The sequence below is a fragment of the Pipistrellus hanaki genome (assembly GCF_964339955.1).
Source record: "Pipistrellus hanaki genome assembly, chromosome: 18".
Lineage (NCBI taxonomy): Eukaryota > Metazoa > Chordata > Mammalia > Chiroptera > Vespertilionidae > Pipistrellus > Pipistrellus hanaki.
Genome location: NC_140520.1, coordinates 12,750,771 through 12,766,878, shown reverse-complemented (window position 1 = coordinate 12,766,878; position 16,108 = coordinate 12,750,771). Strand labels below are relative to the sequence as shown.

The 16,108-nt window shown below is 39.1% G+C and overlaps 1 protein-coding gene across 19 annotated transcripts in view; it reads right to left on the bottom strand.

The window, feature by feature from the left end:
* The window catches only part of UBAP2L (ubiquitin associated protein 2 like), a 47,648-nt gene that overhangs the window by 23,128 nt on the left and 8,412 nt on the right, over nucleotides 1-16,108 (bottom strand). For 12 of the 19 annotated variants that reach the window (XM_084866724.1, XM_084866722.1, XM_084866718.1 and 9 more), the window contains exons 3-12: nucleotides 15,093-15,170; nucleotides 14,499-14,609; nucleotides 11,080-11,248; nucleotides 10,312-10,407; nucleotides 9,882-9,927; nucleotides 8,627-8,739; nucleotides 6,174-6,233; nucleotides 3,963-4,015; nucleotides 2,279-2,364; nucleotides 489-660 (exon numbers count right to left, since the gene is read on the bottom strand). In XM_084866724.1, coding sequence (XP_084722850.1) covers nucleotides 489-660; nucleotides 2,279-2,364; nucleotides 3,963-4,015; nucleotides 6,174-6,233; nucleotides 8,627-8,739; nucleotides 9,882-9,927; nucleotides 10,312-10,407; nucleotides 11,080-11,248; nucleotides 14,499-14,609; nucleotides 15,093-15,170 — 984 coding nt within the window. The remainder of the gene's footprint in view (nucleotides 1-488; nucleotides 661-2,278; nucleotides 2,365-3,962; nucleotides 4,016-6,173; nucleotides 6,234-8,626; nucleotides 8,740-9,881; nucleotides 9,928-10,311; nucleotides 10,408-11,079; nucleotides 11,249-14,498; nucleotides 14,610-15,092; nucleotides 15,171-16,108) is intronic. The other 7 variants (XM_084866712.1, XM_084866720.1, XM_084866721.1 and 4 more) reach the window with 1 other exon arrangement.

Genomic DNA, 16,108 nt, shown 5'->3' with positions numbered 1-16,108 from the left:
CGCTCTACCACTGAGCTAAACTGGTTTCGGCAGAACTAGCACTCTTATACCCACTTATAGAGAAAGGGAGAAACGGAAAAGTGGGCAGATTCAGGAAAACATGAAGCTTTTGGAAACCCAGTCCAGAAATGTCTGGTTTAAATAAATATATATAGCAATTCTGCTCTATTAAGAAATAGGAAACTGCTACAATTCCCTACTGCAAAAGGATTAAAATTTGTTGCCATTGATTTTCTCTTCAAGAACAGCCAACAATGTTCAGCACAATGAATATTAAATTATGTTAACTCACTTTTATAGGGTTTAGTATGTCTGAAGCTAACTCCTCTCCTTAGAGGTACCCATAGCTACCCAACTAATCATCTCTAAACCAAGGGCTGCTTAAGAGGACTTTACTGCCTCAAACTTCTGTCACTGAAGGAACTACTGTATTGCAAGGGTAGAGTTTGGTATGAGTTGGATTAAAATACACCATGTTTCCTACTTACCACACTGTGATGAGAAAATGTGTTCCCTGAAGCAGGCTGCGATATGGTATTCTGCTTCGAGTTACTGAACACCAGAGGCTGGGCAAGAGAAGGAGCCTGAGATGGATCCAGATTGGACGAATCATTCTCCATTGAAGATGGTGTCTTCCCCAACAGAACAGCAAGATCAATTCTAGTGGAGAGGAGAGAGGATCTTAATGAGTAAGACTGAACTTTCTAACACCCCCAACACCAGAATCACATGAAGTCACCCCCTAAAACACAAAGTCCTGACTGAAATGTTTAATTTATCAAAAGCAACTGATATAGCCGGGACCGGTTTGGCTCAATGGACAGAGCGTCGGCTTGGGGACTGAAGGGTCCCGGGTTCAATTCCGGTCAATGGCATGTACCTTGGTTGCAGGCATATCCCCAGTAGGGGGTGTGCAAGAGGCAGCTGATCGATGACTCTCTCTCATCGATGTTTCTCACTCTCTATCTCTCTCCCTTCCTCTCTGTATAAAATCAATAAAATATATATTTAAAAAAAAAAAAAAAAGCAACTGATATACAAGAGCCACTATACTATCTAGCTATGTTCTAATATTGCCAAGCATAATAATATTTATTTATTTATTTATAAAATATATTTTATTGATTTTTCACAGAGAGGAAGAGAGGGATACAGAATTAGAAACATCGATGAGAGAGAATCCTCGATCAGCTGCCTCTTGCACGCCCCCTACTGGGGATGTGCCCGCAACCAAGGTACATGCCCTTGACCGGAATCGAACCTGGGACCTATCAGTCCGCAGACCAACGTTCTACCACTGAGCCAAACCGGTTTCGGCAATAATATTTAAATATATATATTTTTAGTGAAGTTAATTTAATGAAATATAAATGTTTTAATACAGCAGCTCGATAACTGAGCCAAAATTTACTAATTTTTTTTTAAAGTTAATATTTAGAGAGAGAGGGAGAGAGGAAGAGCAAGAAACATTAATTGGCTGACTCATGCACACACCCGACTGGGGATGGGACTCCCATCCCGAGTATGTGACCTAGCCAGGAATTGAACCGGCAACTTTTTGGTACATGGGATGATGCTCAACCAAGCCACACCGGCCAAAACAAAATTTATTAATTTTTACCCATGACTTTAAAATATAGAATACCTGCCATTACCAATATTTAACATGTAAAACTAGATACCTAAATGCCCACATCTTCAAGTGGCTTTGGAACAAGAAAAATTGGGGAAATCTCCCCAACTTTTATAAAATTTCAAAAGTTATCTATGGCATAATAAAATATATGTTTGTGCTTTGGCCCTAGTTCTTGGCAAAGCTCTTAAAATTTCCTGAGTAATAGAGTGGTCTTTTGAAAAGAGGTGGGCTATCATGCTATGTTTTAATCAATGCCTGTGATGCTTACCTATGTGATTAAATGGCCATTTTGGAGGAAGAATCAATTTTAACCCTTTGCACTCCGAACCATTCTGGACATTGGCTACCAGCTACTCGACGCTACTTTGCGGCGGAAACGTGCATTGAATTAACTCAATTCCCCGTAATCACTAATAAACTGCAATGTCCCCCCTGAGAGGGGACAGCGGAGTGCAAAGGGTTAAAATTGTAATATACAGACTTCCATTCAGTAAACTATCAACTTACAAATCTATCAATCAACTAAAGAGAATCTAATGTGATTTGGTTATCATTTACCAACACCCTGTAAAGATCCAGTGTTCCTTACAGCTATCTCAGCAGATCCCTTTGGGAAAAGATACTGAATTTTACCACACTTGCCTCTGACCAGCAGTGATTGTCACATTCTCTGCAGGCAGAGGCACTGAAGACACGTTAGAGGCAGTGAAGATCTTGGTCTCAGAAAGCTGGAAAACAGAGAAATTAGTCACTCCTGGTGTTAGGTAGGTTATAGTCAGAATCCTGGCATAAGTAAGGGGAATTAATTTCAAGAAAAATGGAAAACCGTTTGAAGGGGGAACTACTCTGAAGAATCCTGAATGGATCGACTTTGAAGCCCCTTCTATCCACGCTCAATGATTTTATCAAGAGAAGAGAATCAAGAAACCCAAAAATATACAGTAGAGTCACATAATATGCACACTAAACTTAGAGGAAGGTGGATATACTTGCTAGACAGAAAAAAACACCTATATATTTTTCCATTACAGTTCCCCACTTTCACCTCTACCTAAACCATTAATTTATCTGCTACTGCTCCTCTCCAAGAAAGGAAAATGACAGCCTAGATGAAGACAGAAATTTTTTAAAAAGTTAATTCTTGGCTTTTGAGTAGTAAGGGCCCAAGTGCTGGTGAGTTAAGGTCTTTTCAGGGATAATTTTAACCATATGTAATTATTGTCTTAATACTGACTTGATTAAACCTACCCTCTCCACTATGACACTAAAATCAGGTAAGCAATTATTGGGAATAATTCTTCATACTATTCAAAAGTTTGTTTTGTTTTGACCTTTTGATTAAAATCTCTCCTCTAAAAACAGGGAATCCACTTCTCCAAATATATCATTCTCTGATGAAAGTTGCTTAAGCAGACAAGCCAAATTTTAGAAAATATTCATTCACAATGCACTCTAGCTCAGCTACAATAGAAAATAATCACTCTGATGCCGACGCACCTGAAATGTTAAAACCACCGGCCTAGCCACCGAAACAGTTTGACATATCATTTCTTCTTAACACAAAAGTTGTCTTGCCTGAACATGAATGTAAGTACATTTAAAAATGTTAAAATGGAAATTCATTCATGATCACTGATAACTGTAATTCACAGCAAAAGCTAGAGGTGACAGGAATCAGCAAAATTCCTTTACTGAGGTACTACTCCAGCGAATTCATAGAGCTTGCTTATGTGCTACCTTATGCCACCCATCTATAAGATTTCCAAGTTGTAAAGCTGCAAGATAACCAATTCTACATATAGTTTTCAATTACACTTATAAAGTTGGGCTTCAAGTAACTTAAAAGGGTTCCAGAGCCAAACAGATATCAGACGTAAGGACTTGGCACTTTAACTCTCCCTTTGTACCCACCTCCAAGCCAATTTAGTACCATACACCAATGCTCAAATGTGAACTAAATAGCAAATTGTTCCAAGTATAGTCCTGTGCCACCAGCAGGTGTTAATGCACTACCTGCCTAACTCCATTTCCAATGCTCTACCCAACCACCATCTCTTCCTGAGATAAATCCAACAATCAGATATTTGGACTTACACAAGTGCACTTGCCCTTTCCATAGTCTGGTTCCACAGAGTCCTGTTCATGCCCAGTCTCCTTCATATAACATATGTGAAATGTTCTGGCTCAGAACACTATTTTGGATGTAAAAGTTTTGGGTCAGAATCTTAAGGATTAATTTTGAGGGGTAGAAACATACCCATTTTCTATCCCTAAACACCACTTAGGGATAGAAGGCACTAAAGAAAAATGACCTAGAAATACCTACATCTTCATTCCAATCTTCAGTTCCCCACTCTTCTGTTGCAGTCCTCCATGCACCTAAGAATAAAGGAAAAACAGTGATTTTTAAGTGTCAACCCACAGCATGTGCAGAAAAACACTAACGTACATTTTTGGCAGCCAAAAGTGTAACCAGAATTTAGTAATCAGAAAGGATTCTTGGGCTTCAAGGGGAGGAAAGGACTATTTAGAAAAGCATTACCTCAGAACACCAGGGTTTTAATAAGATTATGATTTCACAGCTACTTTCAGTTTTTGTTACATGGCTATACAGCAAAGGACAAGAGCAAGAAAATGCGAGAGAGCAAGACACCAACGAACGCAACGCTCCAGGCAATCTCAAGAAACACAAACGTCTGATTTTGCAGTCAATTCAGTGAAATGGCAGCAGCCACTTAAACCAGAACATAACTCCACCTACTTGTCTGGTATAAGATAATACTGCAGACAATCTGAAGATCAGTACTGAGACCACTGACAACTGTCTGCTATTGGAACTGGATTTAGAAATGCATACTTAGCCCAGCCAGTGTGATTCAGTGGCTGAGCATCAACCTACGAACCAACCAAGAAGTCACGCTTTGATTCCCTGTCAGGGCACATGCCTGGGGTGCAGGCTTGACCCCCAGTGTGGAGCCTGCAGGAGGTAGCCGATCAATGATTCTCTCTCATTATTGATGTGTCTCCCTCTCTCTCTCTCCTTCCTTCTCTGAAATCAATAAAAGCATAATAAAAAATAAAATAATAAAGTATACTTAGGAAATGTTTATAAATCTTATTGACTTAACTATAGGGAATCTCTATGGATCTGCTCTTTTCAGAAGATACTGGACGAAACTTAAAAATCAGGTATGTGAGCCCTAGCTGGTTTGGCTCAGTGGACTGAGTGTAGGCTTATGGACTGAAAGGTCCCAGGTTTAATTCCTGGTTGGGGCACATGCTCAAATTGAGGGCTCAATCCCCAGTGGAGGGCATGCAGGAGGCAGCTAATCAATGGTTCCCCCTCATCATTGATGTTTCTCTCCCTCTCTGAAATTAATTAAAAAATAAATATATATAAAATCAAGTATGTGTGATAGTTATTCTTCTAATCCTAATCATACAGAAAATCTGACCTGCCGAGTTCATGGCACAGACAATGGAGGTGTGCACACTCCTCGGGGTGGTAATGACAGCTGGGATTCAGTTTATACAGGAGAGATCCACAGCCATCAATACATTCACTAAGGGGAACTGCCCTTTCTTAAGGAACATGGGTAAAAGTTTCAATGAGAACCAGTATTCTTCCCTTTGACCAAAGGGCTACAGTAAGAAATAAAAACCTATTTGTAGAAGGGACAAGAACACTCTTTATTTTCTTTTCTAGAACAATAGTATATATTAAAGAATTTAAAGGTTTATCTCTAAATGGAGAAAGCTTCTTAGAAAAATTAAAGTCTGGCATTCAGATATTTCACTGTCACTGAAGTAATATTATAGCAGCTATAAACCCATCTGAAATTCTTTAATCATGAAAAATCCTATTTCCTAAAGAAAAATATGTTCAATGCCTGTCCTAAGACAATAGTTAAAATTGCACCAGGGGAGTTCCAAACCATTTACTAATGACAGTGTTCTCCGAATCAAACTATAGTCCAATCTCAGTTAAGAACAAATTATAAACCACATTTTCCTTTCCCTCTCTGGTGATACCCCTCTTCCTGCCCATTGACACCCATCCCACATGGTTAAATGAGCCTCCCCACCTCCTCCAAGATCTGGTTTAATGCATACACACAATCCTAGAGTTGGAAGTGACCTGAGAAATTATCTACTATTGAGAGATAATCTCTCAATGCAAGCATTTTGTTTTTTGCACTCCGGCAACTACATCTGGGAAAGAAAAGAATGTAGATTCCTCATGGATATTTTCTTATAAGGGATGTATGAAAATGACTGAGGAAGAGGCCTATATTGAAGAAGCATTAAGGAACAGAAAGAATGAAAATGCTCTGAATAACAGATTAGGGTTTCCATCCCATCAGTTGATGTAAATGTTAGTCATTAAATGAACCAAATTTTTAAGAAGCAAAAAACAAGCAGAAAAAGGCAGAAAGAGAAAAAGCGGAAGACAGAAAAATGACATATCCACAGATATTTCAGTTCATAAAAATCTATAAAAATATCCGGGGCAGTTAGGCGCCTGGATGTATCATACCAGGAGCAGTCTCAAATTTTCGGGGATAATTTGACCCCTCAACCCCAATGAAATCAAGTCCTGAAACAAAAAAGAAAAAACAACCAGTGAAATTTTGCTTGTAAATGAGAACATTTGCCCCAAAAACACAATTCCCAGTGTACCTGTGGATATTTTAAGGGTAAGTTTAAATTTCTTTTTAAGTTGAAAAAGGAATTTGAGTTTGCTACCATAAAAACACAAAAAGAGATCATGCATGAAGGTGAGTTTGTAATGAAATTAACAATGAGAATGCATGAAGCTACACCCAATACTTTTACACTAACATGACAGCAGCATCACATAATTTTTTATTCCAACACAAACCACAGATTTTGGATCCTACCCTCTCAAATCTGCTATTTCCCCACTCAATACAAATAAACATAAACTTCTTCAACCTTCTCCAGTTTTCCAACCAGAACTTTGTTGAAAACAGTGAAAGTTAACAATACAGGACTGGGACTCCATGCCTGATTTTCCATCCACAACTGAAAATAAATCCCTTAACTTATATAATCTTTTCTGCCAGTGATAAAATGCCAATTACTCAAGAACAATTTAAAGCTCAAAAATAGTAACTTTTGTTATTCAGACTGCTACCACTGCCTCTACAAAGCCATTAAGAGATGAATGAAGAGCAGAAAGTTAAAAGAGAAAAGGACATTTCATAGCCAAATGGTCAAGGGAATTCACAAAGATGTCTATCCTGCCAATAACTCAACATTAGTCTCCACCAATTAGAAAGTTGTATTCCAAATGAACTTATAAGACAACTTGATAAAACTAAAAGCAAGTACCATTCAGGACCTGAAGTGTATGTAACATCTATGGACAGTAGATGAGAAGCTGTGCCAAAGATCCTACAAAGATAAAGATAACTGATATTTAAAAAGGGCCAATGCTGCCCAGTCAGCGTGGCTCAGTGGTTGAGCAGTGACCTATGATTCAGGAGGTCACAGTTCAATTCCCAGGCAGGGCAAATGCCTGGGTTGTGGGCTCGATCCCCAGTGTGGGGCATGCAGGCAGTACCTGATCAATGATTCTCATCATTGATGTTTCTATTTCTTTCCCTTTCCCTTACTTTCTGAAATCAATAAAAATGTATTTAAATAAACAGGAGCAAGGCATAGAGCCTTGGTCGGGTAATTCAGTTGGTTATATACATCATCTCAATACTCCAAGGTTGGGGGTTCAATCCCCCATCAGGGCATATACAAGAACCAACCAATAAATCCATAAATGGAACAAATAGATGTGTTTTTTTCTATAGAATTCAAAAAATTGGGGGGGGGGGGAAAGGGGGGGGCCCACGGCAAGTTTAAAGGATAAGTAAAAAAAAAAAAAAAAAAAAAAAAAAAAAAAAAAAGCCAATTTCTTTACTATTAATGCATTCCTCCTTTAGAAGAGGAAACAGAAGGAGCTGATGTCACAAGTACTCTGGAGCCGAGGCTGTGCTTATTTAAAGCAGTAAAAGTGTCATACTCCCAAATATATCTTGGTGTATCCCATAAGCCTAATATATCCTTAAATACAATATATACACCCTACCAAGATAGAAGCACCAAAGTGAGCTAACAAAAAAGCAATCTTATTAAAATCCTATAATATTCTACCACACCCAGAAGACTGTCCAACAAAGAGAGCAAAAAAGTCTCAAGAGCCCTGGCCAGTTTGGCTCGACCTGTGGACTAAAGGGTCCCAGGTTCGATTCCAGTCAAGGGCACATGCCCAGGGTTGCAGACTCGTTCCCCAGTGGGGAGGCATGCAGGAGGCAGGCAATCAATGATTCTCTCTCATCATTCATGTTTCTATTTCTCTCTCCCTCTTTCTTCCTCCAAGAAATCAATAAAAATGTATTTTTAAAAAAGTCTCAATATTTCCTTTGTGCCCAGATATGAGATTTCTCAAAAATGAAAGGGAAAAAAAGATACTCCTACATCAGTATGAGAAAACAAACTGACCGTGGGTTTTGATTCTGGAACCTCTTCATCTCTACAAGTATTGGCTTGATTGATATCTTTTCACAAGGCAATGCTAGCTATTCTAACAAAAATACTAGGAAACAACAATTGGAGCTAATGGCACCTATATGGCATAATGGAAAGAGCATGGGCTTGTAGAATCAAATAATTCTAAGTTCAAATACTAGCAAATTTCTTCACTCCTCTTTCAATCTAAGTTCCGTCATCTGGAAGGTGATGACAAATGTCTGTTTCATAAAATAATGATGAAGATCAGGTGAAATAATTTGTATAATGTGCATACAGACACAAAGTAAAAAGAACCCACAATAATTTGATTGTGATTTTCTCCCTTTCTCCCCCTATCTCTGCACCCAAAAACTATTCCTCCACTTTACATGATTATAACCTCAAAACAATTATTTCCTTAGGTTCCCAGAGGTAAGAAACGAATAATAAACAGTCACTCACTCGTCCCATCATCTGGCTCGAAGTGGCCAGTGTTGTTCCACGTACTGCCGCTATTATTGCCATAGTTATCATCAGTATTGGCTGGTTCTGCATAATCAGCTGGGTTAAAGGTTCTGGGGGGTGGGGTGGGTGAACAACAACAAAAAAGCTTAAAAGAGTCTCCAACAACTACGAGTACCAAGAAAAACTTAACTCAAAGAGAAGGGTAATTAGAATGTTCAGTGTCCCTACAAATCAATCACAGCCCCTTTCTATAATCTATGCTGTTACTTTTTCCTCACCTATCAGCCTACCTAAAATTTCATGGCATAATCTCAATTTATATCTACTACCCATTTTGGGTTAGGACACCTATCCTATCCTTATCGATAAAGAGGAAAATTGACCATCACACCCTCACAAATATGGTGGTGCCCACAGCCACAAGATGGCGGTACCCAATTCCCTCAGCCCCACCAGGGCAGCGCGGCCAGGCCTGACTCAGGCATGTCTGGGTGCTCCATGTGGCTGCCTCCGGAGTTCCCCAGTCTCCTCAGCCGCCCAGAGCTGGCCCAAGGCACAGGCAAGCCTGGAATGGTGGCTGCCCGGCTGCCCAGGGCCGCCCAAGGCTCAGGTAACCAGTGGCAACAGCAGAGGTGTGTTGGGGGCGTTACCTTCCCCTGACTGCCGGTTAGCTCCTGCCCCTGAGGGCTCCTGGACTGTGAGAGGGGCTGGTCGGGCTGAGGGACTCCCCCCATTCAGTGCATGAATTTTCATGCACTGGGCCTCCAGTAATTATAATAAAATTCACATGAAGATTGTGGAAAGATATTAGGTATATACCTTCAAATGAAGCTGTGAAACAGAGATAATGATCTAGGTTGTAAGTGCTTTTTCTTAAAAAATAAGCCCTGCCCTGGCTGATTTGGCTCGATGAATAGAGTGCTGGCCTATGAACTAAAGGATCCCTGGTTCAATTCTGGTCAGGGGCACATGTCCCGGTTGTGGGCTTGATCCCAAGAAGGGGGCGTGCAGGAGGCAGCCAATCGATGATTCTCATCATGGATGTTTCTCTTTTTCTCTCTCCCTCTCTCTCTGAAATCAATAAAAATGTGATTTAAAGGGGGGGAAAAAGTAAGTTCTAAGTACACACCTTTCTGATTAAATAGTCTAGACATCTTTTTTATTACATTTTGGTTAAGGTTGTGTTATTATCCTCAGGACATCAGGATATTAGCCACCCTAAAGACTGTGACATTGGATCAAGGAAACTTACCCCATTCCTTGAGCAGAAAACCTTCCTCCACGCCTACCAGAACCACCTAAGGAAAGCGACAAAGACAGAAACGCTGTAGAAATTAAACTAAACTAACTTGCCAACTGAGGCAGCTTAGAATATTAAGTGGTCAATATTATCAGATGTGCTTTTTTTCACTGTAGTGGATCAGTTCATATAAAGCAATAGGATAATCATTGACAGACTGTTCCTTTGCTGATCATACTGCTGGGTCTCAAACAAATACAATATCAACAATAAGACTAGAGGAAATGACATCCATCTTCTCATTTCCCACTTAGCAACCTCCAAAATTTGCATGACACTTTAACTATGAAGGTAACTAGACTCTTTGAGAATTTGTTTTGAAATAATGCAGAGTCCTACAAAGTCCCCCAATGTCCAGACCTCCCCACACTATAATGATCACCTCTGCCTCGTCCACGACCTCTTCTGCCTCTCTCTGTGCCTCTTCCAGAAGGCCCTCCACTCTTGGTGCCATCTAATCCATTTTCCTGACCCCGAACTGGGAGAAACAAAACACAGATGGTCAGAACAGAATCAATAGAATATACATAAGTTTTATGCAAATAAATATATAAATGGTATTTATATACACTGGTAGAAGACCAAAAGGAGAGAAAAAATGAGTTGGATGGAACATGATGGTTACTAGGGGAATGGTGAAGAACCAAAACAGAGAACTATAAGTCAAACTTTACAAATAGTTACAGGATAACTTAATGCCAAACTGGTGGTTGCTGCTAGAAAGACTAATGTTAAGAGATGCCAGCCCCTGGCCAGCTTGACTCAGTGGATAGAGTGCCGGTCTGCGGACTGAAGGGTCCCAGGTTCAATTCCCGCCAGGGGCACGTGCCTGGGTTGTGGGCTCCATCTCCCGTGGGGGGCATGCAAGAGGCAGCTGATCAATGATTCTCTCTCATCATTGATGTTTCTATCTCTCTCTTCTTTTCCCTTCCTCTCTGCATCAATAAAAAAAAAATTATAAAAAGAAAAAAAAAAAAAAAAGAAAGAAAGAAAAAAAAAAAAGATACCAGGGTCTCACAAGAGATAATGGCAAGAAAATATTTTAAAAGGTAATATAATGGTTACTAGGTCCAGCCTAGCAGGGCGTTGACAACCCTGAAATCTGGACATTACCGACCCCCAGTTGGTTTTGTTAAAGCACCATGCATACACTCTCGTCCACGGCTGGCACCTCTTCCCCGTCTTGATGGCCCACCACGTCGCCGACTATAGTCTCTGTCCCGGTCTCGATTTTCTTTGCCTTCCTCGTTGGATTCCGTTTGGCCACCATCCTTCTGTCCTGAGACTCCTTTCTTCTTCCCGACCATCTCCCAGGAATGCTAAAGAAGGGCAGAGCATTCATAGCTAATCAACAAGGATTACAACCAGGAAAATCAGAGATAAAAGCTGGGACAGCCCAGCTGCTGTGTCTCAGTGGCTGAGCATCTATCTAAGAACCGGAGGTTACAGTTAGATTCCCAGTCAGGGCACATGCCCACGTTGCAGGCAAAATCCTCCATGCAGGGTTTGTGGGAGGCATCCAATCAATCATTCTCTCTCCCTCTCCCTTCCTCACTCTGACATCAATAAAAATGTATTTTAAAAAAGGAAAAAGCTGGGACAACTGTTAACCATTCTCCTCTCAGCATCCAAGTCTAAGATACCTCTAACTAATTTACTTCTATTTAAATGGAGGGTACAGAAAGAACCTTAAAACAAACTCTACACCTAATGCTGCACAACTGAAGTTCTTTTATTGGGGAGGTGCTTACAGATTACAGAGATCACTTCCAAAAGGATCACCAAGATCCTTATCCAGTTTAGTCACTTTGCATATTAGTCGAAGGACTTCATTTTTGGTTCCTAGCTTTCGAGTGTGTCTCTTTAGCTGAAAAACTAATTTCCTATGGATTCAGTGATTCCTAATTTTTTTTAAATCTCATGCATGTCAAAGAAAACTGAAAGTTTCTAAAAGTTAACTTTGAATTCAGAATGAGTAAGCAGCTTTTAACTCTTGGGCATATGCTTTAACCAAGCAACCCAGAATTTAGGAGGAAAACAACAACTGTACCTACTTCCCCACACAACATCCCAACTTCCTTTACTTAAAAGACCAAGCAGCAGCCAGGAAGGCACCACCCTGGCCCCAAGACATGCTGACTATAGGAAGCCTTCCATTCCAGGTTTTATGCACTGTGTTCTCCCCTATACTTCCTACACTGATATAGTCCAATTCGGCTTTCCCCAAAACAGAATATTCTATAATTTATTACAAAAGGAAAATTTGTGGTAAGGAAAATAACCTAAACAGTCTTATAAAATACTCATTCATTAAGAAAATGAATTTTATAAATTTAAAGTTTTAAACATACACTTATCTTGATTTACACATATTTTTTCAGAAAATATATGTAAAATAAAGTTCCAGGACAAGAACCCAAATTACCAATCTTTACTATTCTAGTTACCATTTAACTCAAATAACAATAACCCTGGTTATCAGCAACAGCTATCTAATATTGAATAGCTTTCAAGAATATGAACCAGGCCCTGGCCAGGTGGCTCTGTTGGTTGGAGCGTTATCCCGTACATCAAAAGGTTGTGGGTTTAATCCACAGTCCAGTTGCATACAAGAAGCAATGTTTCTCTCTCTCCCACCCCCGACTCCTCTTTCTAAAATCAATAAACATATCCTTGGGTGAGGGTGGAAAAAAAAAAGAGAAAAAATATGAACCAGGTATAATATAAACTTAGTAGTATTAATTTTCTCAGGGTTGACAATAATACTGTGGTCATATAAAACAGCAGTTGCCAACTGGTGGTTCTTCGTGGACCACCGACGTCTGTGAGGTCCAAAAGGTTGGCGATTGCTGGTATAAAAGATCATCCTTCACCCTGGCCGGTGTAGTTCAGTGGATAGAGCGTCAGCCTGTGCACCAAAAGGATTATGGGTTCAATTCCAGGTCAAGTGCACGTACCTGGAATGTGTGCAAGAGGCGACCAATCAATGCCTCTCTCACATTGATATTTTTCTCTCTCTCCTTTCACTCATTCTAAAATCAATGGAAAAATACCCTTGGGTGAGGATTAACAAAAAGAAAAAAAGAAAAAAAAGATCATCTTTCTTTAAGGGAAGCATGATAAAATATTTAGGAAATAAAATATTATAATATTTACAAATTATTTCCAAATAATCCCAAATATCCATCATTGGACAACTGGACAAACAAAACCGTGGCATATACATATACTGGATTATCAAGCCTTAAAAAAAATGGAATTCTGATACGAGACACAAAATAAACCTTGGAAACATTATGCTAGGTGAAATAATAAAATAACAACAAAAGAACAAGTATATTATATGATGCCACTAGAATAGGCAAATTCAGAAATAGAAACAGAAAATAGGTTACCAGGAGTTGATGGGAGGGAGAAATGAGGAGTTACTATTTAATTAATACAGAAAATCCATTTTTAATTCAGTTTGAGAAATGAAAAACTCCTGAAAATAGTAATGGTTAAACAACTTCGTCAATGTACTTAATGCCTGAATTATACACTTTAAAATCATTAAAACAGTAAATTTTAAGTACATTTTACCAAAATTTTAGAAGTTCTCAAGTTCAAAAACCATCAATTTAAAATTATGGTAAAAACATATCTACATATACTAAAATCTACAATAAATAGTTTACAAAAGTAATATTTAAAAATATACATATTAAGCCGGGACCGGTTTGGCTCAGTGGATAGAGCGTCGGCCTGCGGACTGAAAGGTCCCGGGTTTGATTCCAGGCAAGGGCATGTACCTTGGTTGCAGGCACATGCCAAGTAGAAGGTGTGCAGGAGGCAGCTGATGGATGTTTCTCTTTTATCAATATTTGTTAACTGTCTATCCCTGTCCCTTCCTCTCTGTAAAAAAAAAATCAGTAAATTTTTTTTTTTTTTTAAAGCACTGCAGAAACATCCCAAATTAGTAAGGCAGAATCTCTGTTGTTAAGGGTCTTATAAGACAAGCACAAAAACACAGGATTCTCACTGAGTGGGAACTAGAGGAAGAGGTAAAAGCAATTCTAAATTCTAGAACAAGAGATCCTGTAAAATATTCCCATATCATCTCTAGGGATAGTTAAGAGGCTGTAGAAGTTTGTTATCTGCAACCTCAACAGAAATAAGAAAAGGTATAGGAAAACGCAAAGCTGATATTGATGGGAATGTGCCAAAGTCAGAATCCAGTAGTTTGTGACTTTGTTCAGTGACAGTAAAACAAGTGAGCAAAGTCTTCCATGATTAGCAGCTAAAGCTATGAAACAGCATCTCAAATTCATTCTAATCCAGCCCTGAAAACAGTCACTAGCCTAGAATGAAAAATTTATTCCAGGCCAATTAGAAGAACCTGATTTTATGTTTTCCCCTGTTTATTGTACATTAATTTTAAGTATTTGCAACCTGCAGCAAACAATCTTCTGGGTAGTTCCAAGTTCTATTTGAAGAATAAGGTACTCTGTTTTAATTGAGTTATCCCATTTGCTATTTTTAGACTACTACTAGCATCCCACTTTCTATAACACTGTATTAGCACTATACCGTATCAGGGTTTCCTTCCAGCAGTACATTGATGGCTCTGTTGACATCTCCATTGCAGTCATGCAAAGCAATGACACATTCATCCTGGTTCTTGCCTGTGATATCAATCAACTGAAAGAGAAAGATCAGCAGTGATCATGATCAAGTTTGTTCTCCCCACCAAAACAACAACAAAAAAAGAGAACACACTAGCAGAGTCTGAAAAAACCAACCTTAAAAGAACAAATTTTGGTGTTCTAATCCCAAAAGCAAAAAAGCAATCAAACAATAAAACATCTAATAGAGAATCAAACCCAGAAACACATGAACTTCCACACTTCCTAGATGCCACAATTGCTCAAAGTTGTTATAAAAGGGCATCAACAAAGTCAGTCATTAAACAAAAGGTTAAAATTAAGATAAAACCTCTGAACAAGGTATCTGTCCGAAAGGGTCAGTAAATCAGACAATAAAAACACTTATTTACTGGCTTAACCTATCATATTTCAGGTCATAACTCTTTTAATACCTATAACACAAAGTACCCTGATAGGCATCTTATGCATTAATCCAGATTCCCCCCCATAGTTTACAGCAAATTAGCAATCCACTCACTTGTTTGACCTTTTCCTCAAAGTCAGCATCATTATGGTCTGAAATCATCTGTGCAAGTCGAATTTGTTCCGCAGTGGCCTAATTGAGATAAAAAAAAGAAAAAAGGCATGATTGATAGACAACAGTTTAGAGCAGGGGTGGGGGACCTTTTTTCATCCAATGGCCATTTGGATATTTATAACATTGTTTGCAGGCCATAAAAATTATCAACTTAAAAATTAACCTGCTATATTTGGTCATACATTTAATTACTCACCCCTAATGCCCTGGCAAGCACAGACTGAATGATTTCGAGGGCCTTGTAGCCCGAGGGGCAGATGTTCCCCACCCTGGCTTAGAGAAATAAGAAGGACCCATGTAGTCAATATCCACTGTACCTCCCACCCCAATTTCCTTCTTGTTACAAATGACCAAATAATAAAATCCTAACAGTCCTGGCCAGTATGACTTTGATGGTTGGAGCATCATCCCGTGCATCAAAAGGTGGCGGGTTCGATTCCCGCAGGAGGAAGCAGATAGATGTTTCTCTCTTACATGTATGTTTCTTGTTCCCTCTAAAACAACAACAATAAAACACTAACAGCATTTGAGATGCTTAAGTCAGCACAATGATAAAAAACACTACAATACCTAAAAAAAGCAGGAAGCTTTTTCACCAATGTTCACCATTAAAGAGGCTTCCATATTGGGGTCACAGCACCACTTTGAAACATTTGCACCTTAATTCACATTAATGTATTTGCGAAGTCATGTGTAAACAAACCCTTTCCCTATTTCTGCAATAACCGATGCCACCTTCCTATTCTTAGGGTTGACATAAGGGCTAGCCTAAAGGTAGACTCAGCGTATCTTCTCAGTATCCGGTATGTTTACAAGATAATACAAATCTTATTGTCCCAATTGAGACACTAACTCACTTAAGTGCTAAAATTCTGCTAGAAATTCACAGGAAAAGTAAAAAAAAAAAAAAAAAAAAAAAGAGGAAAGTTCTAGTCTTACATATTCAATTTATCTGA